The sequence below is a fragment of the Arvicanthis niloticus genome, chromosome 10 (assembly GCF_011762505.2).
Source record: "Arvicanthis niloticus isolate mArvNil1 chromosome 10, mArvNil1.pat.X, whole genome shotgun sequence".
In the NCBI taxonomy this organism is placed as follows: domain Eukaryota; kingdom Metazoa; phylum Chordata; class Mammalia; order Rodentia; family Muridae; genus Arvicanthis; species Arvicanthis niloticus.
Window position 1 is genome coordinate 51042015 of NC_047667.1, and position 16454 is coordinate 51058468.

Consider the following 16454-nt stretch of genomic DNA (forward strand, 5'->3'; position numbering starts at 1 on the left):
TATTCGTGTGTATATACAAATATATACACATATTTTAGGTAACTATTTAATAACTTGCTCATTTTTCCAAATATGTATGGCACACACAGAATGTGTGCACATGCCTGCCAAGGACAGAGGCTTAGATACTAGGCCTTTATCACTCTCCACCTTAATGTTTGAGACAGGATTTCCAACTTACCCTGGAGCTCAATTCAGCTGGAGACTGGTCAATGAACTCCACTCACCTGCTTCTGCTCCAAGTGTGCTGGCTGGGATTACAGATGTACACTGCTGCACGCAGTGTTTTCTGTGAGTGCTTGGAGAGCTGGGCTTGGGGTCTCATGTTATGGGCAGTATTCTATAGACGGAGGTATCTCTTCAGCCTCTGCCCACTTCTAACTGGGTAGGTTTTTTGGTTGTTGAATTGCAGTTCTTTGTGTCTTCTGGCCATTTCTCAGATGTATAATTTACTCATTTTTTTCTCCCATTCTTAGAGCTGCTGTGTACCTCAAACCATAAAGGTTTTAAATTTAGGTGAAATCCATGTTTTCACTTCTTGTGCTTTTGTTGTTATACACAAGAAATCATAGTCAAATTCCATGTCATGAAAACTTCCATTTCTAAGAAGGGAAAAGGCAACAAACCAGCATAATCAGTAAAAGCCCCATGAAGACTGAAGCCAAAGTATGTTATTCTGAAAGGAAAAGGGAATGACCACAAAGAAATAGGAACTTTATTGCCAATGAAAGCTATAAAGATGGCTCAGATGAATCAGACAAAAGCAGTAGGTTCTCACACTGAAGTCCACTTTGATCTGACCAGATCTGCCTTTTGAAGATTTCTCTGGTAGGCACTGTTCCAACTAATTTGTAAAATTTGGTATTTTATTAAATGAAGATTTTTGTGAATATTTAAAGGTAAATAAATGAGCATCTTATGATATGCTATACAACAATATATTTAATAATATATATAAATTGATGGATTACATTTTTCCCCTAGAAGATCATTTTCTTTCATTCTATTAGCAAACTAGTTCTCCCGTTGTTCTGAACACACCAACATGAGTTGGTACTTATGAATCTGTTTCCTTTGTCAAACTGTAACCGTGCAAAGACAGAACACCCTGTCAAAACCAAACAGCATGAAACACTTGTTGAAGTATTTGCTGTAGCTCTAAAATACTTTTTTATTTTTATAATATATTGTTTAGAAAGATTACCCCTTTACCTCAGTGATTCTGAAGGCCTCCTGTATACCTACAATGTGACCATAAAGGGACTGTAACTCCCTTTTTCCTGTTCCCCAGCTACACTAGAAGACTTGCTCTATAAAGGGATGGACTTTGCTAGCCACACTAGACTCTGCTGCTGTACAGTCAAGCAGCCTAGACAGTGGTAAAGGATGGACATGACCACATCTCTTTACAACGCATGGCTGTAGTTTGCCTGCTTTTGTTTTATGCACCATAATGAAACCTGTTCATAGTTTATATAAAATATATAACACAGAATAATAATAGGGCCTAAAGAAAGTTATAAAATCTTTTTTGTTTTTAGCATAAATACTATGTACTGGGAAGTATTTTGTACTTTAAATATATCTACAAAGCTTCACTTTCTTACCCTGAGATATTTGTTAAGAAAAATAATCTGGAATCCAGTATATGAAATAGTTTTATGGGTATGTATTATATAAAGATGAATTGATTTTATTTCTAGCATCTTAATAATCCGGGCTCCCAAATAATGATTGTGGGGTACTAAGCATGCCTCAACAGACTACACACTAAAGAGCAATGAGCTCTCCCCGGCAGTGATTGCAGCAATTGAAAGTGATATTTTCATATCTCGTATAGGGATGGAAACGTCCAATATTTTTCTTTGTAGTGAGTAATGTGGTTGGTGAAGATTCAGCAAATGGGTTGTCTGGAGAGCTTTCTGTACAGGCAACTGGATCCAAAATCCGCAGAACCTAAGACAAATGAGAGGTCACATCAGGTGGACGCAGCACGTGCTGTGAAGGCCTTGAGTTTCACCAGTACGTCACTACCTATAGTTTCATGGAGTTCTATGGAGCTGGCATAAAAAAATATCTGAATGAATTTGAATTTACCCTTTTTTCCAAAATGCTATTTTAGCAATGATGCCTAGTTATAACATTATAATTTAGTAATTATAAACTAATACTCTTTTATAGATATCTATACAAGGAAAAAAACCAGAAAAATTAAGTTTTATCAATTCTACATCATATGATATCAATTTTTCAGTTTTAGCCAAAAAGCACTCCCTGCCTGTCTCCTCCGTTTCATTCAATTGTTTACAATGATTAGACCACCATTCTTCTGTAGAAATGCTGTTATTTATGGTAAAATAGATGGCCCTTCATTTCTCTCTTTTTCAATTATAGATAATATTTTATGCTAACAACTATGTTCACAATACTTTGTTCTCTCATTTCTTCCTTGGTCCTGGCTTCTCCTGTTTCCTCTACTGAGACTCAAAGCAGGAGGGGAGGCCTTGAGTTGAACAACAGGACAAGAAGAACCTTTTGGTTTCCATCTCTTATTTCTCAAGTTCAGATTCTCAAACTAATCATGTTAGCAGCGTCATGTTTTGAAGGTGGCAGGTACTGCGACTGGTGAGCTCCTCTGACAGAAGCAGCAGGGAAGGGCAGGCTCTGGCTCCCTTTCCTACAGTCGCACTACTCAACAGTGCTCCCAGGCTTCCTCCCTGGCCTCACACTCTCTGCAGACTGTTCCCTCTTCGAAGTTAACAGCATATCCAAGCCGCCCTAGCTCCTGTTTAAAACATCTTGGCCTTATGTAAAAGCTACCATACTACTTTAGGACTTCCATTTGCTAACTATACTTTTAAAATTCAGCGTTCAGACCTTTTATTTTTATGGACCTTAGTTAAATGTTGGATGACAAGCAAAGACAGAAAGTAATGTTTCTTGTAAACTTTGAGGGGAAAAGAATGGTTTCCAAGTATGGCATATGCTATGATGTTATGAGTGTTTAAAGTAAAAAATAAAATGCTAAGGGAATTCTGTGGGAGACTGAGATATGGCAGAAAGCCTTTTAAATTTTAGCCTGAAAATGACGGGGAAGGGTTTTAAGCCTTGCGGAGATCCTGCGACCCAGCATGGAGGATGGAAATAGGTGGCATTAAAGCAGATGGAGGAAGAGCAGAGACTAAGTTGTTGCATTTATCTCTGAAAGATCAGCTCCTGAAGGAATCAGGCTGGAAGGTCGTGAAGTACGCATGAGAAGAGGCTGTCAGTCTTGTTCCGTGAGGGAGTGTGATGAGTAAGGCAGCAGAAGAACAAGTAGGTCTAGACCAGGTCTGAAGCACACCCAATATTGCACAATGAGGCAGAGAGCAGAGAAGACACGGAAGTGGAGGTCAGTCACAGAAACCAAGGCAGAGAAGTGTTTGTTGAAGAGGGAAAAAGCCAACCACCCTCAAAGATACTGACGATAACTGAGTACATCATGGTGTAACTTCCCAACAAAGACATAGTAGGAAAGAACAAACAAGCTTTGAGTAGTTTACTTTTTAGGTTCTGACCCTTTTAGTAAGTAGCTGAGCACCTACTATGTGCAACATTATACTAGCTCATGAAGAAACATAGTAAGACATATTCTCCAGCCTTTAAGTAATTTTAGAGGGAGAATTACAAAATAATAATATAAAAGCTAAGTAAGGGATACTTTTTCCTGGGAGAGAAATGTATATGAATTAGGAATCAAAGTCATATGCTGAACAGGAAGTAGTAATCTAAGAAGTACCACAAGAAAAGAAATAGTTAAACTGACATAAACTTTGGATTCTGGGTAGCTGGGAGAAGGATATGGGGACAGGTACTTAGGAATGATAACTAGCAAAGACAGAGAAAAAGAGAAGCCAGGAAAGCAAGCTAATCAGACAGGGGAAAAGATGTGCAGCTCAAAGGAATTACACTAATGATGTGGCCAATGGGGAAACACAGAAAAGTAACCATGATGAATGAGAGCGAGCTAAGACGAGCCTGTGGTCACAGGTCACACAGAGCAGTAGTTAACACTTAATAGCAGAAGAGTTCTAGTTAATAACAGGCTTATGGAGTACGGGAGTTGGGTACGGAGGTCTTAATGGAGGTAAACTTGGTATGTGACAGTGTGACAGGTCGCCTACACAGGCCTGAGTTCTGCGAGGGCAATAAGTACTCGGTCTATTTGGTTCTGTAGTACTCAGTGTCTCTCCCATCTATATGTAGAAATTAAATAATCTTAGATCACTTCTGATGTGACCTATAATTTACTAAGATAAAATTCCTACAGAATACTTTTATAAGAAAATGAATAAAAAATGATCTGATAGCTAATTTCTTTTAAAACTATTATATTTTTCTCCTTAGAATAGACTAGTGACATTTGGAAATTTAAGAGTCAGAGGAGGAATTTTCTCTAGGACCACAAGCTTATTAACACAGAAAACAAATTCAAGATCTTCATTTCAAAACTCTGAATGCCAAGCATAACACATAGTTTTCAGTAAGAGGTGAATAAAATCTTGCAGCTCAGAGAACACGTTCCACAGTGCATGGAAGAGAAAAATGTTACCTTTTCTGCCATTTTCTCAGCTGGGGTACTGCAGAATTCTACTGTTGCTGGAATCTTCTTTTGATGGCTAATGCCAACATTCCCCAACAGATGAGCATGTATTGCTTCTGCCAGCTCGTGGTTGGTGAGTGCTAGGTCTGTTGTGCTGTGGGGCTGTGTGTTCGGGGAGTATGTCTGCTCTCTCCCCCACTGTAAGGAGACCAAGAGTTCTTCCAAAAACCTGCACAGAACACACATGAATGGACACTGATAAAAAGACAAAATATAAGAACCAGTAAGAGAAAATAAGTGAGCAACATATTTCAGAAGTCATTTAACATCTTTGCTCATATTTCAAAGTTCAGGACATCTGGTCACATAGGTTATAGGACAGAAGATACTTGTTAATCTACTACGTTGTTACCTGAAAACCATGAATCAAGCAGTATAGTTTAGTGTAATCATATATTGGTATAGAAATTACAGATACTAGTGTATTTCAGAGTTTTAGCACTTGTTGATGTCTGAATGTTAAGTCCATCTCCATTATCTGTAGTTAACTCTGCTTGGTCATTATGTATAAATGATTTTCTGTATTGTTAAATTCGATTTGCTAACATTCTAGTAAGAATTTTTCTATCTATGTTCATTAAAGAGAGAAAGTCTACAGGTTTTTGCTTATGTCTCTAGTTTGTTATAATGCTTGCCCCAAAAATGATCTGAAAATTATTCCCTTTCCTTCTATGCTCTAGAAGAATTTGTGCACAATTGTGTTTCTTTCTTCTTTAGAAGTTTATTAGCATTTGGTGGATCCATCTGGGCTAGAATTTCCTTCACATGTTGGTTTTTAACTACAAGTTTAATTGCTTTATTTTATTTTAAAATTAGTGTGTGTGTGTGTGTGTGTGTGTGTGTGTGTGTGTGTGCGAGAGAGAGAGAGAGAGAGAGAGAGAGAGAGAGAGAGAGAGAGAGAGAGTGTGTAGGTGCCCACAGAGGCTAGAAGAGGGTATCAGATCTCCTGCAGCTGAAGTTGCAAGTGCTAAGCTGTCTAGTGTGGTGCTGAGAACTAACCTCAGATGCTCTGCAAGTGTAGTACGCACTCTTAACTGCTGCACCACCTCTCCAGCCTCCTATGCTTGCCCTTAAGTAAACTTAGTAATGCCTTTACGGAGCTTATCTAAATCATTGACTTGATTGGCTAGAGGTATCAATAACATTCCCTTACTGTCTTTGCTATGTCTACTCAATCTATTGTGTGCAGGCTTTCATTCCTAACACTTAACAGGTGCCATCTTTCTTTAGTTTACTGGTTAGGCATTTCTTTTTTTCTTTTCTCTTATTTATCTTTTCTTCTCTTATATAATGCATACCAACCACAACCTCCCCTACCTCCTCTCTACCTAGTTTCCCCACCACCACCTCCCCTCTCCCCCAGATCCACTGCTCTTCTGTTTCCCTTCAGAAAACACCAGGCCTCCCAGTGGTATCATCAAGTAGACACAGTATAATAAGATGCAGTAAGACTAAGCACAAACCCTTTTATCAAGGCAGAATGAGGCAAGTCAGTAGGAGGAAAGGGATCCCAAGAATAGGCAAAAGACTCAGAGACACCTCCACTCCCATTGTTAGGAGTTCCACAAAAACCCTAAACTAAACAACCACAGCGTGTATGAGGACTCAGCACAGACCCACGCAGGCTTTGTAACTGCCACTTCACGCTGGACATTTCTTCAGGTTATCTTTTTAAAAAAGGATCATCAAAAGATTGTTTTAGCTATCATCATTAGTATTCCTTCTCACTTCTGTTTAGTTTGGGTTGAATTTGTTTGTTTGGTTGTTTTTTTTACTTCTTGATGTAGTGACTTAAATTACTAATGAGACTTTTCTCATGTCCCAAATAAACTTCCCTTTTTATCTCCTTAAAGATATGATCTTACTGTATTGCCCAGACTGGCCTGGAATTCAGGTACTTCAGCCTCAGCCTCCGAAGTCCTGAATTATAGGTATGCCCCATCATGGCCACCCTCAAACAAGCATTTCCCTTGAAGCACTGCCTTAATTGTTTCTAAAAAATGTCCATACTTTGATATATTATGCTTTATTCTTATAATTTCCCATACAATTGATTGCTAATTATTCAGCTACATAAAAATACAAAGTCCTTTTAAGGAACACTGCCCATTTATTTATTTATTATTATTATCATCTTTAAAGATTTAAGCTTGTTAGTACTGGAATGTAAAGATATGCAGACATGTTCTAATACTACAAAAAGACTTCAAAAAGCTCTCCCATAGGAAAAACAAGTATGTCACTTGGTGTTGCGGTCTGAATAGGTATGGCCCCCAAAGACTCGTGTTTGAATGCTTGGTCCATAGACAGTGGCACTATTAGGAGGTTGCTGGAGGCCTTGTTGGAGGAAGTGTGTCACTGTGGATGTGGGCTTTGTCTTAGAAGCTCAAGCTATGCCCAGCCAGTGTGGCACATAGTCTCCTGCTGCCTGAGGATCAAGATGTAGAACTCTCAGCTCCTTCTCCATGTCTGCCTGCATGTTCCCATGATTCTTGAATGACAATAATGGACTAAACCTCTGAGACTGTAAGCCAGCCTCAATTCAATGTTTCCTTTATAAGAGTTGCCATGGTCATGACTAAGACACAAACTAGACAAACCACCATAATCACACTCAGGAACTGCTTTTAAAGGCAGAACACCCTCACTTAAGGATGTAATCATTCTTTTCCCTATTAGCAATGTAGGATATAGCACCATCCTTCATCCTTTCTGTTTTTAGGGTTTCTTCTTCTCAGAGCATCTATTTTAAAGTGAGACTTACAATATACAGTCGGCATGTTAACAAATATGGCCACACTTAAACACTCACTCAAACAAAACCTTTCATAATAGCAAAACCCACAGGAGACAAGAGAGGAGTTTGGAAATGAGAACAAGTGCCTTACTTCTGGGTAGAGATCATTTCCTGACGAAACTGTTCTCGTTCACTCAGGAGATCTTGTATAGCACTCTGGGCATCTCGGTTCTGACGCTGTAAAACTACCCTGAAGTTTGTTAATTCATCTGCCATAACCCTGAAAAAGATGAAAACTCATATCCAGTTCTCCCATGGTAACACAGCACACAGAAGTTAATCTACTGCTTTTTTGTGATTGTTAAGTTTCCAAAGCTGACGACAAGACTGAACCCGCTCAGACTGTTTTACAATCCAGCATTTTAAGTGAGAACACTTTAACATGCAGCACTTATGAAGCAGGAGCAGTGGAAATATTCTGAAATGACAGAGCTGTACTTAACTTTCTATAAAGTAACTTGAATTTACCAATGTTACTCTAAATGTTTCAGTTTACAATTACTAAGTGGCCACTTCTAACTATAAGAAACAGAAAGGGAAAGAAAAATAGGTGATTTTTCTTACTACTCAATTATATTTTCCTCTCAGCAAAATACTGAAAAGTTTCTATAAAACAAAGTAGTCTTTCCCCCTGCTAAGTAGGCTCATTCTCCTTTTATATAGACAAGTTTCTTATTTTTCAAAAAAATAAATTTAGCATATTTCAACATGAGTGTGTGAAAAATAAATACATGGAATGTGTTTACTAGAAGCAAACATTTATCACAAAACTTTCTACACCCTGCTTTTTATTTTCTCCAGAAGATACTTTTTAAGTATTTGATGAGGCAAATTTTAAGGCCCGTGAAAAGTGGAGTGGAGTGGAGAGAGGATGAACAGATGAGGAACCAAAATACACAGCAGAGCTTCGTGCTCAGGCCTGGACTCTACAGCTTTGTGGCTTTTTGCATGAGTCAACATTTGCCTCATCAGATAGTCCATAGACGACACAGCTTTCTCTCATGTGTGGGGAAAGGAGCTTGAGAAGCTCTTTACACGGATAAAGGAGCTAAAAGCACAGACACCCTGGGTGGAGAAGACTGTCCTAGGAAGTAGGAATCAGGTGGTTCTTTCTAGTAGGAGGGAGGGGGGAGGAGTGAGAGGAGGGTACAGGAGAGCAGGAGAAGAAAGGGGAGGGTGAGGTCTATTTTGCTTTTTCTGACCACAATATTTCGGTATTTAATTTTACAGCTGTGTTTTGTCTCCTGTAGTAAGAGTGATTCTAGAATAAAGGGGGACCATGTATCACCTCTCTAGGGGACTGCATGGCCCTCCAGAGGGGGAGTGCTACTCATCAAGTAATGTATGAGGCACTCTGACAATCTTAAGTCAGAAATTTTCACTATTACTTTGTTTTATGCATCAAAATGGTAACAGACAGAAAAACAATGGGGAAGAAGATACTATTTCTAACAGAAGAATACCTGCTTGCAAGGAATTTACTTCTCCAAACATCACACTGTATTGACATCCGTTCCAGCTGTTCAGAAAGCTGGGCTGTGTTCCGACCTAGTGCTTCATTTTCTAAGATGAGTTGGTTCTTCTCTCGGGCTAGACGTTCAAAGTGATACTGCGGGTCATCCCCAACAGAAGCCACGAGCAACTTTTTTAACTCACGATTTATCTAGGATGAAGAAGACAGCCAAGCTTAAGAAATGTCACAGATTTGAATGTAGCCAAATTTATGACAATTTATTTCTGTGTCCTTTAGATCCTATTCCAATGTGCTAGTTTTCGTCTTATATTTTATTCTTATTCCTTAAAGGCTTGTTTGTTTTCTAATGAGAAGATAGAAAAGGGGTGGACAGAGATGCGAAAGGGAGGGGAGGAGGATGGGAGGAGTACAGGGAGGGGAAGCTGAAATTAGGATATATTATGCAAAACAGAAATCTATTTTCAACAAAAAGAAATAAATTAAGAAAAAAAATACCATAACTAAGACAAGATGAACTTATATGGGCAGTTATGTACTTATATCTAGATAATGTAATTATAGGTGTTACCATTTTTATTATCTTTCTGAATTTTCTTTTTAATCTTTTAAAAATGGTGTGTGTGTGTGTGTGTGTGTGTGTGTGTGTGTGTGTATGTACACACACATGTGGAGGCCAGAGAGGACATCAGTGTCCCTATACCTGACTTTCTTGAGACCGGGTCCGTCACTGAAACATAGGCAGGCTGGAGGCTAGTAAGCACTAGCAATCTTGTCTAGGCCTCCACCCCAACAGTCTCGAACTGACAGGAGAGGTGTGTTTGGCTATGACAGGCTTTTTACATAGGTGTTGGAGATCTGAACTCAGGTCTCTACACTTGACAGTCAGCATTCTTACCCACTAAGCCATTTTCCTAGTCTCTTCTTTCTGAATCTTCTAAAATGTTTACAAATAAGTATATATTATTTTGTACTTAGAAATTAATGAAGTCTATTAAAACATTAAATTCATGAAGTTTCCCTTGATAAGAACCACTAGTCATTATGTTACAAACAAAATCTTCTTGCAAAGAGATGTACTTTTGGGCTACAGAGATGGTTCAGTGGGTAGAGCTCACTATGAAGGCCTGTCAACCTGAACTGAGTGTAACCCTTGAACTCAAGTGCGTTCCATGCAAGTTCTTCTGACCTCCACACTTGTGAAGAAGAATGACTCCCTCTGTTAGGAAAAGTAAGGCTCAGGACCCCAAGACCAAGTTCTCAGCACAAAGATTTATTTGCCCCAGAAGGACAAAGGGCAGGAAATAAGAGACAAAGACAGGAGACAGGGGACAAGGGAGAAGAAGGGAACAAGGGAGAGGGAGTTGAGTATTTGTCTTGGAGGGAGACAAAGGACTGTCTCTGGGTAGAGAGGAGACACACGTGGCACATAAGAAAATGGTGGTTTATAAAGTTACATGGGCAAACCCCATGCTAGCATGATGTATTTAATTGTGATTGGGCATAGTAATTAGGTAAGCCAAAGGGGGCACTGATAGCTGGACCTTGGTAGTCAGCCTCAGGAGGAGGACATGTTCAAATAAGGAGAGGGACTTTAGTGTCTAGCTTTAGAAATGTAATCTAACAGTTTTTAGCAAAGCAGAGGCAATGCAGGAGAAGGGCAAGGCCTGCTGGAGCCATGTTCACCATGCTCAAGCTGGCCAGAGTCCCTTCACCTTCCATATACAGCACACATTAACACCAACACACACTAACAACAGCAACAACAATGCAAAGATGTAAAGGTTAAACAGAAACAAGGGAGGGTTAAAGCAATTTTCTTAAGCTGCAAAGATTAAAGTAACAACTGAACACTATAGAATCTTATTGATTTTTAATGAAGACCCAGTAACTTATTTCACTTCCCACCCCCAAGTATCAGGAATGAATTCTTAAAACAAGGACTGCTAAGCTGTTGATGGCAAAGATTGACTTAGTCAGTTTATAAACGTAACCTACTTTTCTAACTGAGAGACAGTCATGTCTAAAGCTCCTAGCACCTCCACTTCTCTCACATTCACAGTATGCGTTCCCATCATAAACTCTTTCTAGAGGCCCTATGGCAGAAGGAAAAATTAGAAGAGGAAATATTTAGAGAAATGACAACCTATGACAGACGACATTTCTGAGAAAATGTGGTTTGCTAGCATGGGATTACAAGGCCCAGAGGTAACGATCAGACAGAGCTCACTGAAGCTGCGGGCTGCGCTCACCTCTGTCTGTACACGGAGCTGATTTGAAAGGCCTTCTTTGTCCTGAAGTAGCCTCCTTTCAGAATTCTTGAGCTTTTCCAAAACCTTCTTTACCTCTGCGAGTTCCTTCCTCGGGTCTGTGAGCGCCTCTGGCTGATTGTGGAGTTCTTCTCTGTGATGTCCTAAGGACTTCACCTTTGTGTTCTTGGTGGGGATGTCATGAGTGATAGCAGCTTTGGGAACAAATATTCTGACAGCTTCAACTTCCACTGTTCTTTCATTAAGAATCTTCCCCAGCTGAAGAACACCTGGGCTGTCTGAGGGGACTTTCTTACGTGGACTTGGAATGACATGTTGATTTACGGGTTGGACTCCATGGGTGACTTCAACAGACTTAGTGGGCTCCTCCGTTTCCATTCCATCTCCTGCTCCTCGGATTGGGGTCGAAGTAAGGATGCCTAACAAGGATGTTAAATGGAGGACAATTGCCAAAAGAAATGGTAAAAAAGCCACCAAGACTACCTGTCATGTACCAGTTTCCTCCCAGACTGAAATACTCCCTCTTGCAGGGAAGCTCCTTAAGCCAGAAGTAAACAACCCAAAACAGCTCCAGGAAGTCCCAGAAAATGACAAGATTCACTAGGCCCCTCCATTCCTCTAGTAAACAATGAAGGCCTACAGTCACTCTAAGGAGCCTAGCTGCAAAGATCTCTGAGGAGATTAGACCAGCTGCCTGAAAGAAACAGAAACCAGCCAGGCTGCTGGGAAGAGGCTTATAACAACTATGGCACCTGGTAAAATTCTGACTTTTTCTTATGATAGTGTTAAAATGATGTCACTGGAATATAAGACATTTTCATTTCATAGATTAAAAATAAAGAAGTGTGTGTGTGTGTGTGTGTGTGTAGACAGGGCCTTACTATGTAATTGAAGCTGGCCACAAAGCTGACATGCAGTCCTGACACCCTCAGTCTGGATTCTTCCTGCCTCTGCCTTTTCACACAGCACTATGGTTGACTAGTTTTCATATTCTTAATAGGCTTGTCTAATTTTATCTTATCTGTGGTTTGTTGTCTACTTCTGGTATTTAAGAGTGTAGAATTATGTATTAAGTATAAGTTAACAAAAACAAAAATAATCACCCCTAAAGTAACTCCGTCCCAGCCCACTGAGCTGGGCCAGTAAGAAGCAGGTGGGATACTTAGTTATAGCTTAAGTCAAAATGGATTCCTAGGCAAGTCATAACATAGTTGACCTAGGAGTTTAAATAATGCTTTTATAAAGAAAAAAATTAAAGAAAGGAACTCCAAATAATAGAAATTTGAGGACAAATCACAAAGTCTGTTGGAAGGCAAAGAAACAAATGTGTACTTGACAGATACTTCTTTTCAAACAAAACAAAATTCCAGTCAAGAAGTATACCAACTTTTAATTCCAATTTACTCTTAACTTTATTTAAACTGGCCTTTTTACTAGGAACTCATGGCTGCCAGAAGTAAATCACCAGCTCTTGCTAATGTACTGGTGAGCAGGCACAGCTGGGGCTTTGCATTTTCTTACCTTTCATAATTCCCCTTTTCCCTGTGACACACAGAGAACCCTTTATTACATATGTACTAGGCAATTCAGGACACAGTCATGAATAATTACATCTTTCAAGTGAGAAGACAAAAACCTCTGGCGCCAGCTCTGGAATTATGAATAACACTGAGCGAAGCAAACCACCAGTCCTGGTTCTCCATCCTTGACGGAGCCACACGCATCCCTGATCACTCCCTTCTTTTCACCTGTGATCATGGACTGATCAGTTAAAACATATGGAAGGTTTGTGGCTTTTCCATCCTGGCTTTCCCTTGACTGATGAAAGGTGAAGAACCAGCAAGGTCATTAGTCTACTTTCTACACGGGGGCTGGTGAACAACTTGGTAAGGGCCGGTGGGGGAAGACTATAGGCTTTAGAATGATTAAGTAAAACTGAAGAAAGTTTCTAGGCACTTACATGAGAAAACAAAACCATTTTTGGTTAAGTAGGTAATAAGAAAAACAGAATCTATTTTATTCAGGTAACACCTGATTTACATGGATTCAGTCACTGTATATAATCATCAAACTGATTGCAAACTTTTTAAAGTGGTCTGAGGGTCACAATTTACCAATGTTTGTTTTAGATTCTGGAAGGAAAAGAGCATGATTAGAGGCCATCACTGAACAAATATTTCCCTTATTAATGACAGTGTAAATGTGTGAGTAGAAGTACTTTTAAGTCACATGACTGGGCAAGGCAGAGCATCAAACTCATGATCCAAAATAATACTAAGTTTCCACTACTAGGTGTGGTACAACCCTAGCCCCATGACGGGCTTCACCATCCTTCTATCCCTGGGGCTGGAGAATACTCTAAGTGCTATAGTATTTCAGAATGATCTGAGTCTCTTCCAGGCTGGACTACTGGAAGCTCCTTTAGTTACAGATACTTTTACAAGCTCATTTTACCAGCTAAGAAAATGTGCATGGATAAAGAAGAAAAGCAAATGTTTAATTAATAAGTTTATTACTCTATGAACACATACCTAAACTTCATTTAAACCTTTAGGAAACAACTTCTAAAACAACTCAGCTTTCCCTTCTACATTAAAACATTAATTCATAGCTCCTTTATGCTATAGTCTGACAGACTCTCTGGAACATATGCAAATTAAACAATAAACTGGCAAACTGAGGATGTCTCTCAGTAAATTTTAAGACAGTATTCTTTTGCCATACATGAGGCAGCAGCTGGGAATGAAGCTAGGTCCAAGCACAGCAAGCAGTCTAGCACAAAGCTTTATCCCAGCCCTCATTTTACATTTTGAGACAGGATCTCCCTAGGTTGCCTATGCTAGCCTTGAACTGACTCTGTAGCCCAAACAAGTATGAACTTGTGATCCTCCTGTCTCAGCCTCCCAAGTAGCTGGAATTACAAGCCTGTGCCACAAGACCCAACTTTAGTGTTCTTTTCAGTGTCACCATTATCACTTGGTAAAGTTTAGCTATTACATTAGAAAAATATGCTATAGACAATCATATGAAGGTGACCTTTCCTCTAGTCCAATGGTTTTCGACCTTCCAAATGCTGAGACCCTTTTATACAGGTCCCCAGGTTGTGGTGACCCCAACACTACATTGTGTTACTACTTCATAACTATAATTTTGCTACTGTTATGTATATATGAAATGCAAATATCTGATATGTGGGGTTATGACCCACATATTGAGAACCTCTGCTCTATAGGCTCTGGATAAACAACTGCTTGGTCAAATGTCTGTGCACACTTGTGCATGATGCGTAGCCTCTGGTGTTTCACAGTATATACTGGTTTCCTGACAGTACTAAGAAATGCTTGTATAACCAATTCAACCCAGCATTTCCAATTCATTTGCTCATAGAATCATTTTCACCCATCCTTATTATTTAAATGTCCCAGGCCATCTGTTTCTAAACTGTCATAGCTATATTATTTATTTATTTATTTATTTATTTGTTTGTTTTTTTGAGACAGGGTTTCTCCGTATAGCCCTGGCTGTCCTGGAACTCACTCTGTAGACCAGGCTGGTCTCGAACTCAGAAATCCGCCTGCCTCTGCCTCCCAAGTGCTGGGATTAAAGGCGTGCGCCAACACCGCCTGGCATAGCTATATTTTTTAATACAGAAGTCTACTGCTTTAACTTTGTAATGAAACTGCCTGTGTTAGGTTTGAGATGAGCCCTAGCAGTGATGGTCGCCCCTCCTGTGCTGGCAGTGCTACTCACAGGCTTGAGAGAAAGTTCTGTTGCTTTACTAAAGATCACATTGCTCTCCCGAGGCAGCTAAGGGATGTAGACAAGTGACAACATCAAATGCAGGTATTCTCTTTCTCGATCCATGTAGCACAAACATCTTTTTTTCACTAACAACAGTTACATTTTATAGTAAAAATAAAACAGACAGTTGTATTACCTGCCTTACTAGATAATCAAGGTGGATCTCTTTGAGTTCAAGGCCAGTGAGTTCTAGGGCAGCTGGGGCTATACAGAGAAACCCTGTTTTGAATCCCGCTCTCCCACTCCAAAATAAACCCCCCAAAACAACCCCCCTCAAAACAAAACAAAAAAAAGCAACCAATCAGAAAAACAAACAAACGAACATAAAACCCAAACAAACCAATTATTATCAAAACAGAAAGACTCACCTTTGTTTTCAAAACTTTTAAGGGTAGTCATTTTTTCTGTAATGAAAATACAATCCAAGACTTTCACCGAGGACCTAGAAATGTATACATATGAAAGAATCAAAGCAATGACAATATATTCAGTGAATGCTTCTACTTTAAAAGGTATGTTTTAATTGTCTCTGCCTTTGGTACCCACGTTCTTCATTATTCCTTTTGACAGGGGTTAATGTATACCTGTTACATACTGGAAAACCAGGCATAGGTTTAAGTGCTCTCTGGAGTCTAGACTGTAGAACAGGTGACCACACATCCTAAAAGCCGACTGTTCTCTGATATATACGATTCAGTACACGGTCTAACTTCCTGAACATCACAAATCCTTGCCCTGGGAATGCATCCTGAAACTGTATCCAAAAGCGAACAGAGATTTAAAAGTGAGAAACTTAGCTGGGACCTTGTGATGCCGAATAGCCAGTGTCCTTGTCTAAGAAACACCGGGTGAAGGTGTGGGGAGGCCTGGGTGCCAAGTTTAAAAGGCGAGGGCGTGGAAGCATTAAGACTGTCAGCCTCATTCCCAAGGAGAGGAGACCAAGTTTGTCCCTGTCAGAAGCCTCTTCCCAGAACAACCTTTAAATCCAAAACCAACGGCCGCCGACGTCCAACCCAGACTACCCTCTTCCAACCGCGTCTGGCACACGGGTCGACTCCAGGATTTACCTCTGATGTTCACCGCTCAGGCTCTTCACTCACTCAGCAGCCGGCTAACTTGTAAACTCCTGTGGCATTCGGAAGCCAACCCGCCCAAGCCTTCCTGGCACCTAGCTACTCGCTCACTCTAATCACTTCCTATTAGTCAGGGTTTCATTTCCGGAATGCTCTTCTGAAGGACAAGGACCAACCAACACTTCGTGCTGTGTGTACAATAAAGAAATACAGGATCTACTATGAAAGAAATACAGGCTCTACTCAGAAAGCGAAAAGTGGAAAATATCTACTTTTTAAAAAAATGTACCGATATATAAAGCAAGCGGTATAAAGGCTTAAACTTCCGGGTCACTACCAACCAGACGGAAGTGAACACGTTGGAACGCGTTGCCCCAGGAGATGAGGCAATGGGTGGGTC

General features: G+C 39.9%; 1 protein-coding gene across 1 annotated transcript; it reads right to left on the bottom strand.

Annotated features, from left to right (window-relative positions):
• Positions 1-693: 693 nt before the first annotated feature.
• On the bottom strand, positions 694-16425 carry Blzf1 (basic leucine zipper nuclear factor 1). Its single transcript, XM_034513594.2, has 7 exons — positions 16049-16425; positions 15350-15423; positions 11163-11599; positions 8903-9102; positions 7531-7659; positions 4592-4811; positions 694-1956 (listed from the first exon to the last, which is right to left on the bottom strand). Exons 2-7 carry the CDS (start codon positions 15378-15380, stop codon positions 1771-1773), a joined length of 1203 nt encoding a protein of 400 aa, XP_034369485.1. The 5' UTR covers positions 15381-15423; positions 16049-16425; the 3' UTR covers positions 694-1770.
• Positions 16426-16454: the final 29 nt, after the last annotated feature.